This window comes from Chiloscyllium plagiosum, unplaced genomic scaffold (assembly GCF_037043375.1).
Source record: "Chiloscyllium plagiosum isolate Xiang-an unplaced genomic scaffold, Cpla_swu_hap1 HiC_scaffold_12, whole genome shotgun sequence".
Classification (NCBI taxonomy): Eukaryota; Metazoa; Chordata; class Chondrichthyes; order Orectolobiformes; family Hemiscylliidae; genus Chiloscyllium; species Chiloscyllium plagiosum.
Genome location: NW_028270150.1, coordinates 47297263 through 47317140, shown reverse-complemented (window position 1 = coordinate 47317140; position 19878 = coordinate 47297263). Strand labels below are relative to the sequence as shown.

Here is a 19878-nt window from a genome sequence, read left to right as displayed (position 1 = left end):
CTTTCATCGTATGTTAGGCCTACCATCCCAAGGATCATTCATGTGAATCTCCGCTGGACACATTCCAGTGCCAGTATGTCCTTCCTGAGGTGTGGGGTCCAAAACTGGACACAGTATTCTAAATGGGGCCTAACCAGAGCTTTATAAAGTTTCAGTAGCACATCGCTGCTTTTACATTCCAACCCTCTTGAGATAAATGACAACATTACATTTGTTTTCTTAACCATGGACTCAACCTGCAAATCAACCTTTACAGAATCCTGGTCTAGCACTCCCAGATCCCTTTGTACTCTGGCTTTAGGCATCTCCTCACCATTTCGAAAGTAGCCCGTCCCTGTATTCTTTTCTCCGAAGTGCAAGACCTCACATTTGCTTACATTGAATTTCATCAGTTCATTATAATGATCAGACTTACTTTTTAATGATACTAATGGACCAGGAAGACTATCCAGTCCTGCCCACTTTGCAAAGGATTTAGGAATAGGAGTAGGCTGTGTGGCCACTCAAGTCTGGCCTGCCAATCCATAGGTTCATGACTGATCTGATTCTGGTCTCAACTCCATTGTCCTGTCTACCACCTCGAACCCTTGACTCCCAAGTGTATCAAAATACTAACTTGCTTCAAATAAATTGAATGACCAAGTGTCCACTCCTTCTTTGGAAGGAAGTTCCACAGATCAACAACCCTCATTGAAATAAAAACCCTTATCTTAAAAGGGAGATGTATTCTTTTCAACTTGTGTCTCCTTGTTCCAACCTTCTTGGAACTGCATGTAATCCAATTAGTTCCATTTGCAAATAAGGACACCAAAACAGATGTGTCTCACTAACTGCCTGCATAGTTAAAGCAAAAGTTTCCCACCTTTATCTTCCATTCCCCCTGCATGAACACGAATATTCCATTTGACTCCTTAGCCACTTGGGGTACCTGCACACCAACCTTTAGTAACTCATGTACTGGGATACCGAGATCCCACGTTCTGTGATCTTGATATATTCAAACAGCATTCTGCCCTTCTATTCTTTTTGCCAAAGTGGACTAATTCACATTTTCCCACACTAAACTCCATCTGCAAAACTTCTGGCCACTCATTTAGCCTATCTATATCTCTTTATAGACTCTTTTTACCTCCTCTTAACAACCTCTTAGCTATTTTAATGTCATCAGCAAATTTAACTAACATACATTCTGTTCCTTTAATCCAACAATCGAGCCTGTTTTAATACCCGAATCTAGAACATACCTGCACAATGTTGCTGCACTTTGTTGTTCATGTAACTGTTTCTTAACTAATTCCTCGCTTATAGCCCCACCTCTCTTCCTGGAAGTTCATTCCAAAAATGGGCAATTTTCTAAATATGGAAGAATTACCAGCTATCAGCCTTAAGATCTTCACGGTTTGAAAACTTGTCCCCTTGTCCCTTCATTCCTGATGAAGGGCTCTTGCCCGAAACGTCGATTCTCCTGCTCCTTGGATGCTGCCTGACCTGCTGTGCTTTTCCAGCAACACACTCTCGACTCTGATCTCCCACATCTGCATCCCACACTTTTCCCTTGTTTTACTCCCACAGTTAACATGGTATTCTGGATTAGCCTAGTTTCAAAACATTCAAAGTTTTGGTAGAAGTTTTTAAAACCATGTTTAGTCTGCACAGAGCAGACACTTGTGGGAGAGGAGAGGGCACAGATTTAAAACAAATAGCAAAAGAATGCAAAAGCAGTAAACGAAAAAGAAACATTTTTACACAGCAAGTGTTGAAATTTGGAAACATTCCCCCTGACAGTGTGGTGAGGGGAGATTCAATCAAAGCATTCAGAAGAGAATTAGACTGTCATTTGAAAGTAAGAATGTGCAGGGTTACAGGGAAACAGTGGGGGAATGGGACAAAATGAATTGCTTATTTCAGGTAAACATGATGGGATGAATGACGTTCTTCTGTGCTATAACAGTTGGGTGAATTTTCTGTAGTGGCAAGTCTCAAATGAAAGGACAATGAGGCGGGGGGCTGAATTTATGTGGCTGTACTCTTTGCTCCCGTCACATCCCATCGTATTAACAAGCTCAATTACACATTAATTATCTTTTTTAAAAAAGGTGGGGCTGATTTCATCGCCAGCCTCCTTACGGTTTTATAAGGAATTTTATAAGGGCTTAGTGGATTAATGACCTGCCATATTTTACCCTTCCCCAAAAATTGAAAACATGACCAGCTCGAGCAGGGCGTAAAACCCAACCCCAGTACGGATTACTGGGATTTGAATCTCCATTTTCCTGACCATACAATCAATCCATTAGGCAACCAAGTTTTAATTCCTCCCCATGGGCCAGTGCCAATGATGATGATTCTTTAATAAGGTGGATAGATGTACTCCATTAGAAAGTGTAATACTTGCACATTAAAATATCAAATATTTACTTGGTACAAGGTCAAGCTTTTGTCTGCATATCTCCTCTGCGTTAGCGCCATGGAATCGGTTGAATTCTGCCAAAGCTTTTATCAGCATTCTTTCTTCAATCCTATCCACCATATTTTCTGGTGTTGTATCAAATCTGATGTCAATTAACTGCTCTCTGAAGAAAATGTCATTTTGTGTTTCTGGCTGATCCTCCATGAAGATCTTCACTGCATTCACCACCTCCATGTTTTCCCTTATCCTCTGCCTAACCTGAAGAAAGAGTTCAATTGCTAAAAACAGAAATAAACAAATACAAAATCAGTCATAAGACAAATAGACAGACAGTATGTGATTTATTTTGTAGGCTTTTGTTTCCCACATCCTGTTTCTTTTCATTAAAGATTTTATTTTTATTTGAGAATAGCAACATTTCCAAGCTTCTGCCTTGTTTTTCTGACTCCAACCTGGACAATAAGAATTAAAAGGCAAAATGACTTTCCTGTCACACCCAACATTCAAACATGGTGGTGTGGCAGGCTGAGGGAGGGTGGGGTTGTTGACCTTAACCTTATACGATAGATGGATGGTGTTTGGACAGCCTGATTTATACCTCTCCTCATTTTTTCATTTCTGTCAATGTTTGTTTCGATCTGGGTATATACACAGAGATCACATAACAGAACCACATAAATCGCTGGAGAAACTCAGTTTCTGGGGAAGAGTCACCAGATTTGCAATGATAACTCCCAACAGATGCTGCCAGGCCTGCTGAGTTTCTCCAACAATTTCTGTTCTTGTTTCAGATCGCCAGCATTTGCAATTCATTGTTTTGTTATATCGGATAAGGGAAGCTTGGTTAGTTTTTCTCCTCTGTCCAATCAGTGCTGCCTCACATCTTCATGCCAGAGATGATCTCATTTAGTACAAATCTCAAATCAAATACGGGATCATTGCTGCTTCAGTACTGTATCAGATTATGCAGAAAAGACTGGTCTTCAACATGTAGCTCAATTCACTTTACTATCAGGGAATATGGGCTGAAAATGTGTTGCTGGAAAAGCGCAGCAGGTCAGGCAGCATCCAGGGAACAGGAGAATTGACGTTTCGGGCATAAGCCCTTCTTCAGGAATGGCTTCCTGAAACCCTCCTATCAGGGAATATGTCAGCATCAGTTCATCAGATATGCAACACAATCAATGCAGGAAATTGTTGAAAGTTAATTCTGCTAATTGGGAGAGAAAACCAAAGGACAATTTAATATCAGTTGAAATGGAACCATTGGTAATTACTGGAGACATCATTGCATAGGATTGCAAACAATGGGAAGACACTGCAACAACGAGTGACTTAGAAACTGAGGTAATAAGTGAGGGCTGATGTCTCTGCAAAGTAAAAGTTTGGATGGGATATTCTAACAATATCATAGAGGGTGGTGACATTGTTTCTGGTTGGATGAGGTGTGTGGGGATTAAATCAAAGTAAAAAGCAGGTTCCATTCTTCCACTGACTTCCTTCCTCTTGATACATAATTTAATACTTTTTTAGAATGACAAATGTATTTGATTGACCCTAAATTTAAGAAATGACTGAATGCATTCAAATAATACTTAATTCACAATTTCTCTGACATCATTACTGATGAATGATGTGATACAGATTGCATTAATTTTAACTGTTCTCACCTTTGTACGGTTTACCATCCACAAATAGACACAGTGTTGGGTATGACCTTTGCATATACTCCACGATAGTGCCAGCTTTATACAGAAAATCATCATGTTCAAACTCATTCCTATTCACCAGCAGTACTCTGTCATTTTTCAGTTCCAGATATATTTTGTATTCTGCATGCTTTTTCTTTTCAAGTTGAACAAAATTAACATCAAGGGATTCAATGTAGGGCCATTCCTTTTGAAACATGGGTATCAGTTCATTAAAAACATCTTTCCGGAAGTATGTCAAAACTTGGTTCTCATAAAAACACAGGAATATCTCTCTCTGTTTACGCTTGAACCAAAGATGGTAATCCTTGGATTCTGGATTGACCTGCACAACCAAATTTAGGCATTTCATAATGTCAATCAACTCATCCTTAAGCTTTAGTGCTTCTTTTGGCCAAATATATTGCAGGAGATCTTCTGAAAATTTTCCAGTGTTGACTAATTTCATCCACTCACGGTGAATTGGAAGTGGTGCAGTTTGTATATTTGGTGGTGGGAGACAGTTGACTGGAATCATCGCTGCCATGAGATCAATAAGCCATTGAGGATCCAAGACCAAGATTGGATCTGAATAGTAAGCAAATTTCATGCAGTTCAAGATCTGTAGTGCAGCCTGTACTTGATGCATTTTCTCAGCATTGTTCACCTCTATTCCTTGGGGACTGCCCATTATTTTGTACCATGGTAAATACAGATCTGAACACAGCAGATATTTCTCAGTACAGTGGAGAATATGGTAGTACAATTTTGCATGGTATAAAACAATGTTGTCTTCAAACGCTACTTGTCTGGAAAGCTTGTCAATGGTTGAACGTAACTCACTGTATCCAGCTCCCTGGTCATGATCAACAGAGTTGTCAACAATGAATTTCTGATCGTGAAGTACACCAACTGGGAAATGTTCGTGAAGATAACTATAAATGGTATTCAAAGCCTCCTCAGCCTAAAGATAGAAATGAGAAAATAAGAATATTTAAATTATGTTAAATAAAATGAAAAACAAGATAAGAATGAGGAATGAACAATGTTATGGAATTAATTGCAGTCAGATTCCATCTTTTGAAAAAGGACTGGATTACTTAACTTTACAGCCGAGAAATAGGCCATGTACCCAATTTATTCAATTCCAGACCAACAGCAATGAAACTTACTCTTAACTGCTCTTGTTAATAATAACCACATCTCATGTGAAGAATGAAAAAAAAGGTATTTTGGAAACTTGAGGTGAAGTCACCTGTCCTTTGTACTTATTTCAGTGAAGTCGAAGTTGACATACAAAGCTTACTCTCTGGGAAAAAGGAAGCAGACAAAACAGCTTCATTCTCTCACAGTTCATGTGAGCTAACAGTGAGTCTAAAAATGTATACAATGCACTCAATTGGGACTGGGAAATCCATGGGGACGTGCAATAGAAACTGAAAAAAAGAGAATAAATGTCACAGTTGGGTGATACGATAATTCACAAAATAATTCAATATGCCGCTCGGGGTTTTCATACCAGTTTCAAATTAGTGCAATTAATGAGCCTCAGAAATAGTATAGATTCTAACAAACACTCACCAAAGTTGGATTTTAGGTTTATTTGAGAAGGAGATTCTTAGAACGACTGCAAAGGGTTCTGATCAAAAACGAGACACTTTCTTGAATATTGATTCGACTGCTCTATGTCTTGCATAACCAAGTGGAACATGCACAGGATGTACTCTGCCATTTCTGCTAGAATATTTAAAGACTTAAAGATCTGATTTGCCTTGTGTCTTAACTGTTCTTATTCCAGTAATATTTCAGATGTTAACGGCTAGAATTCTCTATCTGCACAAAAGTAATTAACATTGCAAGCACAAATTAATTATGTATTTTACATGGGTCTATAAATGCCCAAGCCTTTATCAAAGCAATATTCAAGTCATTGGTAAAATATTCAATGTTGCAGTTTCACTCTTCTTTCTTTCCTCTAATCCTCATCTCCTTTATTGATCAAAATTCTGTCTAATTCAGCCTTGAAAACATTTCATAATCCAACCTTCAGCAACTATAAGGAAGAGAACTCCAAAGGTTAAGTTTTAATGAGACACAGAAATCCTCCAAATTAAAATTTTGCTCCCACCATTCTGTCAAGTCCAATCAGAATCTTAAATCTTCATCGTTCCTAATAAGACAACACCTCTATTCCAGATATCTATGAACCACGTCTGAACTGCTTCCATTGTAAGTATATTGCTACTTAAATTGTACACAGTACTCCAGTTACAATTTTAGTAGCTTTGGGCAGCTATATTGAAATTTCCCTATTTGACACTATTCCTCTTTCAATAAAGTCCAAAATTTCATTTCCCTTCCCAATCACTTGCTGTACTTACACACTTTTTTTTGTGATTCAAGTACTAGGACAACATGATCACTTTGTACCACAGACTTCTGTAGTCACTCTCTATTTAATAATATCTTGCATTTGCAATCTTTCTGCCAAAGTGAACAAGTTCAGATTCTCCCACATTTTAATCCCACTGCCAAAACATTTGCCTTTTTGACCTCTACACAATTTCCATTCCTACTCATCTTTGTGCCTTGAGCAAAGTTAGTAACCATACACTTGGTCTCTTCATCAAACTCATTGCTACAGACTGAACGTGGTTGAGAATAGAGCACCACACCTTGCGGCATTCAACTTGTTACAATTTAGTAATCCAAAAATAGCTCATTAGTCCAAATCTCTGCATCTTGTTAGCTGACCAATGCATTATCCTTGCGAACGCGATAATCCCAACGACATGAGTTTTTATCGGTGTATTAACATTTCATTTGGCACTTTTTTGAACGACTTTAGGAAATCTAAGTATATCACATTTACAGGTGCTCCTTTATCAACCCTGTATCAAAGACAGAAGCATAATTTTCTTTTCACATCAATATATTTATTCTGTTAGACCGCATTAAGACTTCATAAGTATCCTGCCATTACCTCCCTAATAATGGACTGAAGTATTTTCCCTATGATAGATTTCAGGCAAAGTGATTTATAGATTCCTGGTTTGTCTCTCTTCATTCTTGAATAGAAGTGTTTAATTTTCCATATCAGCTTTTCAAAAATCCAGAATTTTCTGGAATTTTTAAACATTACAGCCAATGCATCCACTCTTTTTTTTGTAGCCACTTCGGTTAAGATCATAACATTCAAGGCTAGGCTCTTGTGGTGCAGGGATAGTGTTCCTGCCAGAAGAGGGGGTGGAGGCTGGTACAATTTCAACATTTTAAAGGTATCTGGATGGGTACATGACTAGGAAGGATTTAGAGGGATATGGGCCAAATATTGGCAAAACAGAATAGATACGTTTAGGATATCTGATCAGCATGGATGAGTTGGACTGAAGGGTCTGTTTCCAAGCTGCACAACTCAATGGTGCAGCATTTTGGCCAGGGTGGCTATAAACAAGGCCAGGCAGCAGGCTGTGCATGGGGTCATCTCTACCACTTACCTGACCCTTTCACGGTTATGTTTGAGGCTAGGTGTCATTGAAGAAGGAGCGCATGGTGTCTGCCAATGTTCTTGATGTCTTTACAGACAGATGGACACCACAGGGGATGGAGAGCTTTGCTTCCCCATCCAACTCCATTTTGATTTAGTCTCCTCCTTCTTTCCCTACTCTCCTCCTTCAATTTTCTGAGGTCAGCATTGCCCTTAACAGGCTCTGCTTGTTAATATACCATTGGCCACATAGATGTTGGTGGAAAGAAGATATATATACTGAAGTCTATTCACAACAATGTCTTTTTTTGCTGTCTCACTATATATAAAAATACAAAATCAAGAGAAAAAAAACATACAAATATAAAAACCACAGGTGACTGAGAAACAACAAAAAGGGAGGTTTACCTGCAAGAACAAAAAAGCAGACTCAGGAATAAAAAAGATAACTAGGGAAGGAGGCCTTCTTGTGGCATAGAGGTAGAGCCCCTGGATTGAGAGACTCTGGTTCAATCCCACCTGCCCCAGAGGTGTATAATAACATCTCTGAACAAGTTGATCAGAACAATAGGTTAATAAAGAAGAACATTCAAGGCTATGGGCCTAATGTCTAACGAAGGTGGCATTACCTTATTTTGCAAAGGTCTGCTATTTAAATTGCTCACTTAAGAGCTTCAATTGGTGGCAGGGGTTTAACTGGGGTAGAGGTAGGGTAGGAAGGTGCTGGGTCCCAAACCCAATTACATATCTTCACCATCAAACCAACCAGATTTAGAAAGGGTAGTAAATACCACCCGCTTTCTCTCCTTCCACAATCAATTTCCTCTTCATCTCATGAATTGATATCAAAAGAAGAAAGTGTGCAACATGAAGGGGCATTCAAGCTCATTCCTTACACAGACTATAAGCAGAATCTAATGATGCACCAACCAATCCGTCACCACTGACCAGGCCAACCTGGAGTTGGGGACTGTGTGATTGGACAGGAGGTTGTGGAAAGGAAACCTGACTTCTCACCTATTAAATATGTGGCAGGAGGGCTTGTGGGCAGCCTTTTGTTCCAAAGGGCAATTGAGATCTTGATGTAGTTACGTAAGGGCCTCATGCCACCACTGCTGGTTTTCAACCAGCTTGCCACCCAGAGATGCAGCCAAGAAAACCCTGGCCTATTAGTAGGTATCGTTGCAGGGAGTCCTTGTTTACGTGTACTCAGTGCCTGATCAACTGACCTGTCATTGGTAAGGGGAGCTCCAAAAGAAGCCTGCCATCCCCTTGTTTCTGACCTCCAAGCTTTCAACTCCCACCCAATTACATTCAGCTCTCTCCAGAGATCCATGAGCAATTCCTGATGAAGGCCCCACTGCAGTACTGTCAGTGGTCACTGCACCTGGTGACAGTACCAATGTTGCATTCTGATTGACCAAAATCTCACCCACAGAAGCTGGCAGTCAGTCAATCAGGGATGTAGTTGGATGAGGCGCCCAACAATGCTCAGGTAAAGAGTTGATTGAAATTGAGTGACATTGGGCCTCCTGGAAAAAAACATCTGATCTAACTGATGGACAAGGCCCCTGTCACCATATTAAATCCAGGAGAATGCATGTGTAAGGCCTGAGGAATTCAATTCAACATGGAACAGAAAAATGAACACTTACATTTTTGCAGGCATTGGCAAATGTCCCAACTAGAATAACTTGGTGGGTTGTCTTATTAGCTTTGCAGAGAGAGGAAATACACCCGATCCAGTAGTCGAGGTATTCTAAAATTGGATGCATTGTACAGTTCAATTAATAAAAAGAGCAGTTTTCAGTGCAATAATGTTAATGTCAATGCCAGCAAATCATGTTAATGAAGCCATCCCATAATTTCTGATGATGATATAAGTGAGTACTTGAAGTTTGATAATCTTCTTCAGTTTTAATATTACCTTCAAATACAACATTATTTGGTATAATTTTACTCTTATTATTGGAAATTTTGGATTTGAATGATTAGGTTATAATCAGACCTTGGTCATTTTAATAATGGAAATAATAATATTCTGATATTCTTTTCTCTGCTAGTTTTAAAAAAGGAACATGTACATTTTTCATTAGTTCACACTCCTCTTAAAATAGTGAAGGTTTTTCATCTCAATTCAGTAAACCATATGCTGACTGGCTGGTGTTTCTAGCTTGTCCCTGGTTGCCTTTGAACTGAGTGGCTTGCTAGGCCATTTCAGAGGGCAGTTGAGAGTCACTCACATTGCTGTGAATCTGGAGTCACACGTAGGCCAGACCAGGTGAGGACAGCAGATTTCCTTCCCTGAAGGACATTAGTGAGCCAGATGGGTTTTTTTTGACAATTGACAATGGTTTCACGGTTAACAGTAAACTCATAATTACAGATTATTATTAAATTCAAATTGCACCTTCTACCATGGCAGGATTTGAGCTCAGGTCCCCAGAATATAGCTGAGTTTCTGGATCAATAGTTTAGTGATAATAACACTGTGCCATTGCCTCCCCACAAAATTCAAAACAAGTTCATAACAAAAATATTAATAAAATATTAATTATATGTTAGCCCTGTGGTTTTGCTAACGGTTAGGCGTGGGAAATAAAACATCATTTGACTGTGTTCCTTGCAATGAACTGAGGGATAATGGCAGCACCACCTCTGGAGAAAGCGAAGACAACAGTGCCTTTGCTATTATGGAGTTATTCATTTACTTTAATGGATTAGGGACATGGAGATTTTCCATTTATTCGCAGACATTGAGAAAAGATTGTTTCGTTCATGCTTTCACCTGATTTGATTACACAAAGTAGAGCCAACTATTTACTGAACAGACGCATGGGCCATGGATTCCCCGTGACTTCTCCTGATCTACTACTTTAACCTTTGGTGACAGTCCCATTTACAAGCAGAATGGGGTTCCACTAAAACTAGGCGGACGTGGGTACTGCATACGCTGGAGATTAGAGTCCAGAGTGGTGCTGGAAAAGCACATCAGGTCAGGCAGTAGCCAAGGAGAAGGAAAATCGACGTTTCGGGCAAAAGTCCTTCATCAGGAATGAGGTGGGGAGCCTCGAGGGTGGAGAAGCAAATGGGAGGGGAGTGGGGCTGGTGAGAAGGTAGCTGAGAGCGCAATAGGTGGTTGGAGGTGGGGGTAAAGGGGAAAGGTTGGAGAGGAGGGTGGAGCGGATAGGTGGGAAGGAAGATGGACAGGTGGAATATGTCGTGAGCATGGTGTTGAGCTGGAAGGTTGGAACTGGGGTAAGATGGGGGGAGGGGAAATGAGGAAACTGAAGTCCACATTGATACCATGGGGTTGAAGGCTCCTGAGGCAGAAGATGATACGCTCTTCCTCCAGGCATCGGGTGGTGAGGGAGTGGCGGTGGGGGAGGCCCTGTCCCACCTGTCAATCTTCTTTCCCACCTATCCGTCCCACCCTCCTCTCCGACCTGACCTATCACCTTCACCCCCCCCGACCTCCATCCACCTATTTCACTCTCAGCTACCTTCTCCCCAGCCCCAGCCCCCCTCCCATTTATCTCTCCACCCCAAAGTTCTCCCTCCACTAAAACTAGCTGACAAAATGAGAGGAGCGCCTTATGTCAGAAATGTTTAACAACCACAAGAACCCATTTCTCATTCCAAATAAACAAACTCCTTGAAAAGGTTAACCCTCAGCGTTTAAAAGCAAATTACAGACGATTCGAAGAAGGGAAATAGTTAATTTCTGTTCTTCATCAAGATAATATTTTTGTAAAACGTGGAATGCAAACAATTGAAAACATTGCACATTATGATTGGCAATGAGCTAGTTTGTTAGATCAGATGTTCAAAACAATTACAGGCGTATGTCACTTTAATGTACCTTTCACAGTAAATCCACAGGTATCCGTTATTTTCTGTCCTCTAAGCAGCCTCTCTTTTGTTGGTACTGTGTCATTTAATCCCAGAGTTAGGTTGATGACCAACAGGTAGACAGCATTGTTAGGTAAAAAGGGCATGTGCATCTGCTGATACTCCACATGTCCTCCAAAATCATAGTATCTAAATATTGAGAACTCTTCAGGCACTTGGGTGGGTTCTTTCACTTTCAGCAGTATCTGCTGGGCAAAGCTTTCATTCACAACAGCACCTACCACAAAGAAACGTCCGCAGTTATTTTTTTTACAGTCTTCCATGCTGGAGATCTTGGAAAATGAACTTAATGGGAAGCAAAAGCAAAATACTGCAGATGCCAGAAATCAAATCAATTTCAATAGAAACTAATGGAAAGTACTCACCCGGTCAGACAACAACTGTTCACATATCTATAACGTATGTTTTTATTAAAGGGTAATAGCACAGAGTTTGTTAGAACTTAGGCTTGCTTTGGCTTTTATACACCAGATTTCCTGTCATCTTATGGTTGAAAACTTTGCCGAACCACCTGTTTTAGTGAGTTAATTTTAAAATTAAAAAACTGCACCCTTGCAAATCTTCCAAATTGAGGAAACTTTTAAGAAGGCAATAACTCAACTAAATGTTGAAAATCAGCTGTTACTAAAGAACAAAATAAGGTGCAAAAATCAGTTTGAAACCAAAATATGATAGATGCTGGAAACCTGAAATAAAAACCAGAAGATGCTGAAAATATTCAGAAAGTCAAGCAGACTCTGTGGACATTTAACAGGATCTTATGGAAATTACAGGGGTCACGGCAACATGTCTTAGGACCATATGGCATGCCTCATGCAGTTGCTTTTCGAAAAGGCCTACTGCATCTTGTGGCACTCAGGCACTTGCCAAAATTTTCCCCAGAAACAAAGATATTAGCTGTGAAAGTCCTCTCCACCGGCAATCAGAGATCAGGTCCCTTCTTACACTCAGCAGTGCCAGTGGGCCAGCAGTGGTTGCAGCTGGTATAGCACCTACCCACGGCCTTGGATTGAGCAGGAACCCTGGCTCAAACAGTGATGGCAGAAAGGGGTCTGAAATAACTCCACAGAGGCCACTATCGCATCACCCTTTACTTACATGTGCAAAGTACTTGACACTGGTCTGGCTTCCTCTGAGCCAGCTCTCTCAAGTGAACAGAACCTCTGACACTCCTGTTTGTATCTGTCAGCCAGGGCTCCCTGATTAGACCAGTCCCAATCAGGGAACTCATATTCTATGAGGTCCAAATTGCTGACTTTGTCATGATCACAACAGGGATAGAGGTTGAGGAGATTGATGGGAGGGGGCGGGAGTGGGGGTCAGCAGCAAGAACAAACAGATTGTTCTTAGTGGCGATCTTTCTGATCCTGGGTCCTTATCTTTCATGGACCCTTCAAGAAAACATGACAGGGTTTACTTGCAGGGAGCAGGGCAAAGTGAGGTGCTGACTCTCTGTTGGATGAATTCCTGTTCTGTCAGGTTAAGTGCACATCAGTTGCCCATTTAAATGCCTGAGTTAGCAGCGGATGAAGAAATATCATCTCTGGGTCTTCCCACCCACAGGCATGGAAGGTGAAAAAGTGGTGGGGTCCTTGCCCACCATCTTCCCACAAGTTAATTGCATGCAAGGTCCCCTAAACACCACAGGGGAAGTCACTAAAATCCACTCAAAGCTTCAGATTGTGATAGACTGACCTCATGAAAAATTAATTCTATTTCTTATTATGGATATGTTTAATCATATTCAAATACATAATATAAATTTGTATTATAAACAAGATCAGCCTTTGTTTCCCATCTCTAATTACCCTTTAGATTGGCACTCCAGGCCAGTTCAGATCACTGTAGGTATGGAGACACATGTAGGCCAGGCAGGTCCCGGTGGTAGATTTCTCTCCATAAAGGGCATTAGGAAACCTACAGAATATTCAAGAACTTTCGAGATAGGATGCAATTTGCTAGGACCATGGGGTCAAGGATTGGTTTTTTTTTGTGGAGGAAATTGCTCATGACCACAGATTTGAAGTTGAAGAGAATTGCATGAACGGATAGAAAGGAATGTACACTTTGAAGTAAAGTATCTTACAAGGAAGATGCACGCACCGGGTGGCCCTGCCCTTCCCATCCCCACCGAAGTAGTCGTATAGCTGCCCTCAATTTCCACGACAAAAATTCATTCCAGGAGGCCAGAGAATTGTTAAAACATCACCTTTGCCAATACAGAAACCATCAAAAAGATAGGGTCAAACTGTTTGGGATTACCAAATACTCCAAAGTCCATGGAGCTCTCGTTGCTTTAAGGACTGACAGAACATCAACTTACAACAACATCAGCAATACAGCATTCTATCTCCTCAAAGGCCAGCTAGTGCTTGACAAGCATTTGAGCACTTTGCACATCAGCACATGAGATGCACAAAGCTACTATGATGCATCCATCCTCCAATGTTTAACCCTTCCTGATTTCTTCACAGAAGAGAATCAGAAGATGGAAAATGGGAAAACAATTGTGGCTGTAAGAGCTGCTCCTTTTTTGAGGTATTTTAGGTGTTGGAGGTGATTTCCTCGAATTCCAGGGAGTAGCAATTGCTGTTTTATAGACTGTTGCATTGTTTTGGAACTTTGGGAGAAAAAAAAAATCAAAACAATGGCATTTTTAAAAGGGAGAAAGACAGACAAAAGGCGCATGGTCAGTGAGAGAGAGACAGAAACTAACCTACGCTACTAACTGACAGCAGTGAATATGCACAGTTACTGCCTTTGCTGTTTGAGTTCACGAATCTCTGGACATTGGAGTGTGTCTCGGAAAAATTAACAAAGCGAAATTCACAGCTGACCTTGGATAAAATCATGAGGGGCACGGATACGATAAGTAGATAAGGTATTTTCCCTGGATTGGGGGAGTCCAGAACTAGATGGCATAGATTTAGGGTGGTGTGGGTGGAGATATAAAAAGGACCGAAGGGGCAACTTTATTGTGCAGAGGGTGGTGCATGTATGGAATGAACTGCCAGAGGAAATGGTGAAGGTTGGTACAATTACAGCATTTAAAAGGCAAGTGGAAGAATATATGAATAGGGAGGGTTTAGAGGGATATGGGCCAAATACTGGCAAATGGGACGAGATTAGGTTGGGATATCTGGTCAGCATAGACGAATTGGACTGAAGGGTCTGTTTCCATGCTGTACATCTCTACGACTCTATTACTACGACTCATGCATAGCTTATGGGTGACAAAGTACCACTGTATCACTGCTCCTGCCGCTAATCCCACAAGATTACCATAGCACTGATTCCAAGTAGTCCCAGTACAGTTTAAAAACCCTCCGGAGAATATGAATCGCGTTTCTATATAGCTTGGTGGCACTTACCATCAGAAAAATGTGCAATCTGCCTTTGGATTTCTTCCAGGCTGGCTTGGAGGCCTGAATCAGGGAGTTGTGTGTCTTTTCCCTCTCACTTAGTGCCATGCCAGCTGGTGTCATAGTTTAAATGTGAATTCATCATGAGAAATATTGGAATAATACAGTGAAGTTATTGGAGAGTGAGATGACAGCAGCGAATGTGATTGTTTCATTACAGATTTGTTCTCAGTCTATTGTTGAAGAATGCAGGCAGAATTGTATTTTTTTTACAGGATGCACAATGTTTACCTGCTTACACAAGTGAATATGCAAATATACAGATGCAGGAAAATCACATGCAATTTCCACCACGGGCAATTGATGGGTGCACAAATCTTTAAAATAAAGTGATGTAACTAATTTTGAGAATATCAGCCTTTAGTTTTGATGAGTAAAGCATTTCAAAAGTGTATTTCAGGTAGTCAAGCTTGAGGTTTGCAATTTTACTCGTGTATTACAGAACATTGCACTGATTTTGTTTTAGAAACATGCCCGCTAACATACCTTCATCGAAACACTTTTGTTCTCCTCCTGAACAAGTACCACTCTGCTCTGTTTGTATTCCTAGATGTTAAGAAATAGCCTGTGACTCAAAGCACATTCCACCTTTTTATTTTCATACAATATGCCACAGATGTTTTTATCTAAAAAGGCAACTGGAGCAAAGGAACACCATCCCTTGTGAGCTCCCACAAAGTGCCCCTCCCCCCACCCAAATCAGAGTTGGATCAATATCATTGTTCCTTCAATGGTGTAGTGTTAAAATCCTCAAACTCCCTTCCTAACAGCACAGCACTATGGGTGTACCTGCACTATATGGACTGCAGTGGTTCCAGAGGCAGCTCATCACTTTCACAAGGCCAGTTAGAGATGGGCAATAAATGCTGGCCTTGAGAGTGAAAGTCACTTCTAAGGAATAAACACTGTCTCTTGTACACATGATGACATATGGACAAAAGGCTCTTTTCTCTGACAATAGACCAATGTTGGTTCTTTGCTCACTGAACATTGTGCTGAAGGTGCAATGCACATTATATTGCACAAGTTACACGACATAACAATATTAAACTGCAGAAATATACTTTTCTTCTCACATTTCTCCCTCTCAATTTATTTAATTATCACTATTTCCGATCCTTTTACCTTGCCATATCTGATTTTGTTGCTTTAGGGGATGTGAGTGTTGCTAGCTGGGTCCATGCTTATTGCCCATCCCCAGCTGCATTCGAAAAGGTGCTGGTGAGCTGCTTTCTTGAGCACTACAGTCCATTTTGTGTAGGCACACCCACCATGTCATGGGGAGCGAGTTCCAGCATTTTGACCCACTAACTATGAACAAATAGCGAAATATTTCTACTTCAGAATGGTTAGTAGCTTGGAGGGGAACTGCAGCTGGTGGTGTGGCCATTTATCTGTTGCCCTTGTCCTGGTAGATGATAATAGTCCTGGGTTTGGAAAGTCCTGCCTAAAGAGACTTGGTGAACTTCTGCACTACATTTTGTAGACTGCACATACTGTTGCTGATGTGCATTGGATTTGTTTCTAAAGGTTTGAGACCAATCAGAAATAACTGTTTGTTAATTTTTTTTGCACATTATACAAGAGAGTTGGTTATATTTCTTTTCTTATTGGATTTAGTCGAATACAATGAAGATTTAAGTTGAAACATTAAATAATGTGTAAAATTAACAAGATTGAAGGGATTCTCAGTCATAACAATTGCCTTTTTTCATATGAGCACATCTGAATAGTTCAAAATCTTACAGAATATTGATAGTCTATGTTCAATAAACTAACCATGTGCAAGGCATAGCTCAGGATTTGTCCTGTGCTATTTTGTGCTTAGCAAGCTGTAATACAAACTGGAAAAGCTGGAAAGATCAGCATCTGTGGAGAAAGTAAGTTGGGTTCTGTGATTCTTTGTCTTGAACAACATCCAGAGTCTCAATTACAATATTGAGAATGAGGTGGAGAATGCAAGGGTTAAAACAGCTCAAGCTGGTTTTCTCTGTATCTTCTATTGGCCTCCTTGGCTCTAAGATTGTATTGTGGAGAGATAGTAGGAACATTCCCAAAGACAAAGTTTGATGCAAACTGAGATTTAGTTTTTGAAGACAGTTTTTTTGGTATAAATAGTCTTGCTTACTGTATCTCATCTCAGAGTTGATGGAGCTTTCAGATCTGAGAGAGAGAGAGAGTGACAGAGATAGAGAGACAGACAGAGAGAGAGACAGACAGAGAGAGAGACAGACAGAGAGAGAGACAGACAGAGAGAGAGACAGACAGAGAGAGAGACAGACAGAGAGAGAGACAGACAGAGAGAGAGAGAGACACAGAGGGAGAGACACAGAGTTTGGATCATTCACCTGTTTAAAGTATAATAAAGACATATTTTACTTCAGCAATCTGACTTTGAGTGTAACATTTGTCCCACAACAGGAAAGCTTGAGGTTTTAAATGAATTATGAGGCATCGATGAGTTACATACACATTTTGTGCATAGCTGATGTAATGATGCATCTGATAATAGACTAAGAGGAGTCAAATATTATAGTAGGCTTAAAGTCTCTGGGATCCACCACCCAATATACTTCAGAATGTCAGGAAAAAGAAATACATGTGCATTACAAACTATGGACAACAACTGTAACCTCTATTTGCTGTCAATCTCTTGATATGTTTAACTTCGGCAATAATGCTACCTCAGTGATACTAATGTCAAAAACCGGACTGATCTGAATTGCCATTTGGGCAGTGAGTGTTGTATTACTTCAGTTTTATACTGAGTATGTTCTTTAGAACATAGAAATGTTTGTAGCTTATCTCAATGGTCAAATAAGTCAGCTTTTTTCTACTATTAACAATTTATGTTTTATCATTGTATGTGTACATCATGTGGAAATGTCCTGTTTCAGTATGTTTTGTAAAGACAATTGGTGTCATATAAAAATAAAATTTAAGTTCTTATTCTACTAATCTCTTCAGTAACAGAGGATGAAATAGACAGCTAGAAGATTTTTTAAAAAGTGCAAAAGTCACATTCTTTCCTTTCCTTATTTTTGGACTATGGATTAAAAGATACCAGAAGGTACTGGTTTAAACTAAGGAAAGAGTGCAAAGAGATAGCTGTAGTTTTTAAAATCATGTTTACTTGTGTGCATTATGAGCTGTACACAAACTTGCATTTTTCCTAGCCTAGAAGGGCAAAAGCACATGCGATATAGGTTCTGAATTAAGGGGAACCATTGCTTGATGACAACATCTTGATTGGCTGCTGACAAGATGATTATGATTTATGTAGGAGTAGTGGAACCATTTAGTCTACAAGACAGCATCAGAAATCACTCTCTGTGTATTTCTTTCTTGTACTGAGGTACTAGAATGTCCCCATTAATAGTTAACTGCTTTGCAGTCTCCTCGCTGAAAATTCCCTGCTGAAGGAGGAATAACTTTTAAAGACAGCGGAAGGTCAAATCTTTGAGCAGCAAATGAAAGGCAGCATTGAAATCCAAACAAGTTTGTCTTGTTGGCAAAGTACTTAAAAGGAACAGAAGGAAAGCAACTCATCAACTCCTGTAGCCCAGACTGGTGCTATTGAATTGTGTTTACCTGATTTTCTTTTACTCTTAATATCCATGTCGATCTGTCTGTTTGTGAAGGAAGAATTTAAGAAGGGCTAGAGTGGAAGTTTTAGAGAATTAAGTTAGCAATTCATATTTCCTAATTACCACAGGTTAAAGACAATTTGTTTGTAATGAATTTTTATGTTAAGTACAGAAACCTGGTGAATGTTTTCTTTTAACCGGAGTTCATTAGTAAGATAAATTGGGATTTCAGATAGTTACCTAATTCTTTTTACATTTGTAATGACTGGGAATAGAGGTTGATTTCCAGTGCACTTCCACAGTGAGTCACGGCAAGACAATCAGTAAAAAGTTAGTTAGAAAGTCAGAACAGGGCTGCAAACAATTTAAATTTTATTTCAGGCTCAAACTGCTTTAGGGAAAGACCTTAAATACATTCTGTTACTGATTATGCTGTTTATTTCCCATTAAAAATCACTTTTATAGTTTTTTAGTAAAAGACAATGCATATATGTTTACTTACCTTCAAGGGGCTGTTTGTCAGAATTTAAAACACAGGATGCAACTGCAGTCGTTAGGTCATCACTCGGATTATCTTTACATGTAAGAAAGGACGTGTTTGGAAAATGATTAATGTTTAGAATGTCACATTGGTTTGTTCAGAGATTACACATTCAAATAATCTCTAAATTCAGACATTGGCTGCATTGTTTATATCTGAAAAAAAGCAACAGAAGCAACACTACATGAAGTCATATTAAATTACGTGAAATTAGAACTCTTCACAAAAAAAGAAAGGAGAAAAGAAAAACTAATTCTGGAAATCAAAATTTGGAACGGACAGGTCAAGTACATCAGGAAAGAAAAAAAAAAAGATGTGCTTATGTTTCAAATATAAGGCCATCTGGGATTACACACTGGTGTCCTTACTAGACAGCTTTCCATCATTATCTTCTTTTTTACTTCGAAGTTGATTACCTATCAGTCAAATTTGGATGGTCAATGGTCAGTTCTCTACCACACTTGCTGACGATAAGCTCATTGGTGTGAGAGAAGCAATCTGTAAGTGGGTAGTTAGGAGAGTACATGAATGCAGTGATAGCATCACAAAGGGCTGCATTTAGGCAAGGCCAGGTTTGGGAGCTCTCTTCACCCAAGGCCAGGATCAGGATATCTCTGCGGGAAGGTGAAGGTGCAGACTGCAAGAGTTACGGTGAGAGGAGACTGCAAGATGGGTCTGGGGAGAATAAGAGGCTGCCCATTGCTTTGAGGAGGAGGAAAAGGAGGCTGCAGGAGGTTACAGAGTGTGGGAGTTGCAAGGTGTGGGAGCTCTTGAATGTTGGTGTGGTCCAGGGAAAACACACCTGTAAGAACCATCCTTGGGTGCAGTAAT

General features: G+C 40.0%; 1 protein-coding gene across 2 annotated transcripts in view; it reads right to left on the bottom strand.

Annotated features, from left to right (window-relative positions):
- The window catches only part of LOC122555200 (uncharacterized), a 36504-nt gene that overhangs the window by 10932 nt on the left and 5694 nt on the right, over positions 1-19878 (bottom strand). For both annotated transcript variants that reach the window (XM_043700957.2, XM_043700958.2), the window contains exons 4-9: positions 19009-19080; positions 15406-15465; positions 11448-11714; positions 9241-9344; positions 4081-5062; positions 2419-2688 (exon numbers count right to left, since the gene is read on the bottom strand). In XM_043700957.2, coding sequence (XP_043556892.2) covers positions 2419-2688; positions 4081-5062; positions 9241-9344; positions 11448-11714; positions 15406-15465; positions 19009-19080 — 1755 coding nt within the window. The remainder of the gene's footprint in view (positions 1-2418; positions 2689-4080; positions 5063-9240; positions 9345-11447; positions 11715-15405; positions 15466-19008; positions 19081-19878) is intronic.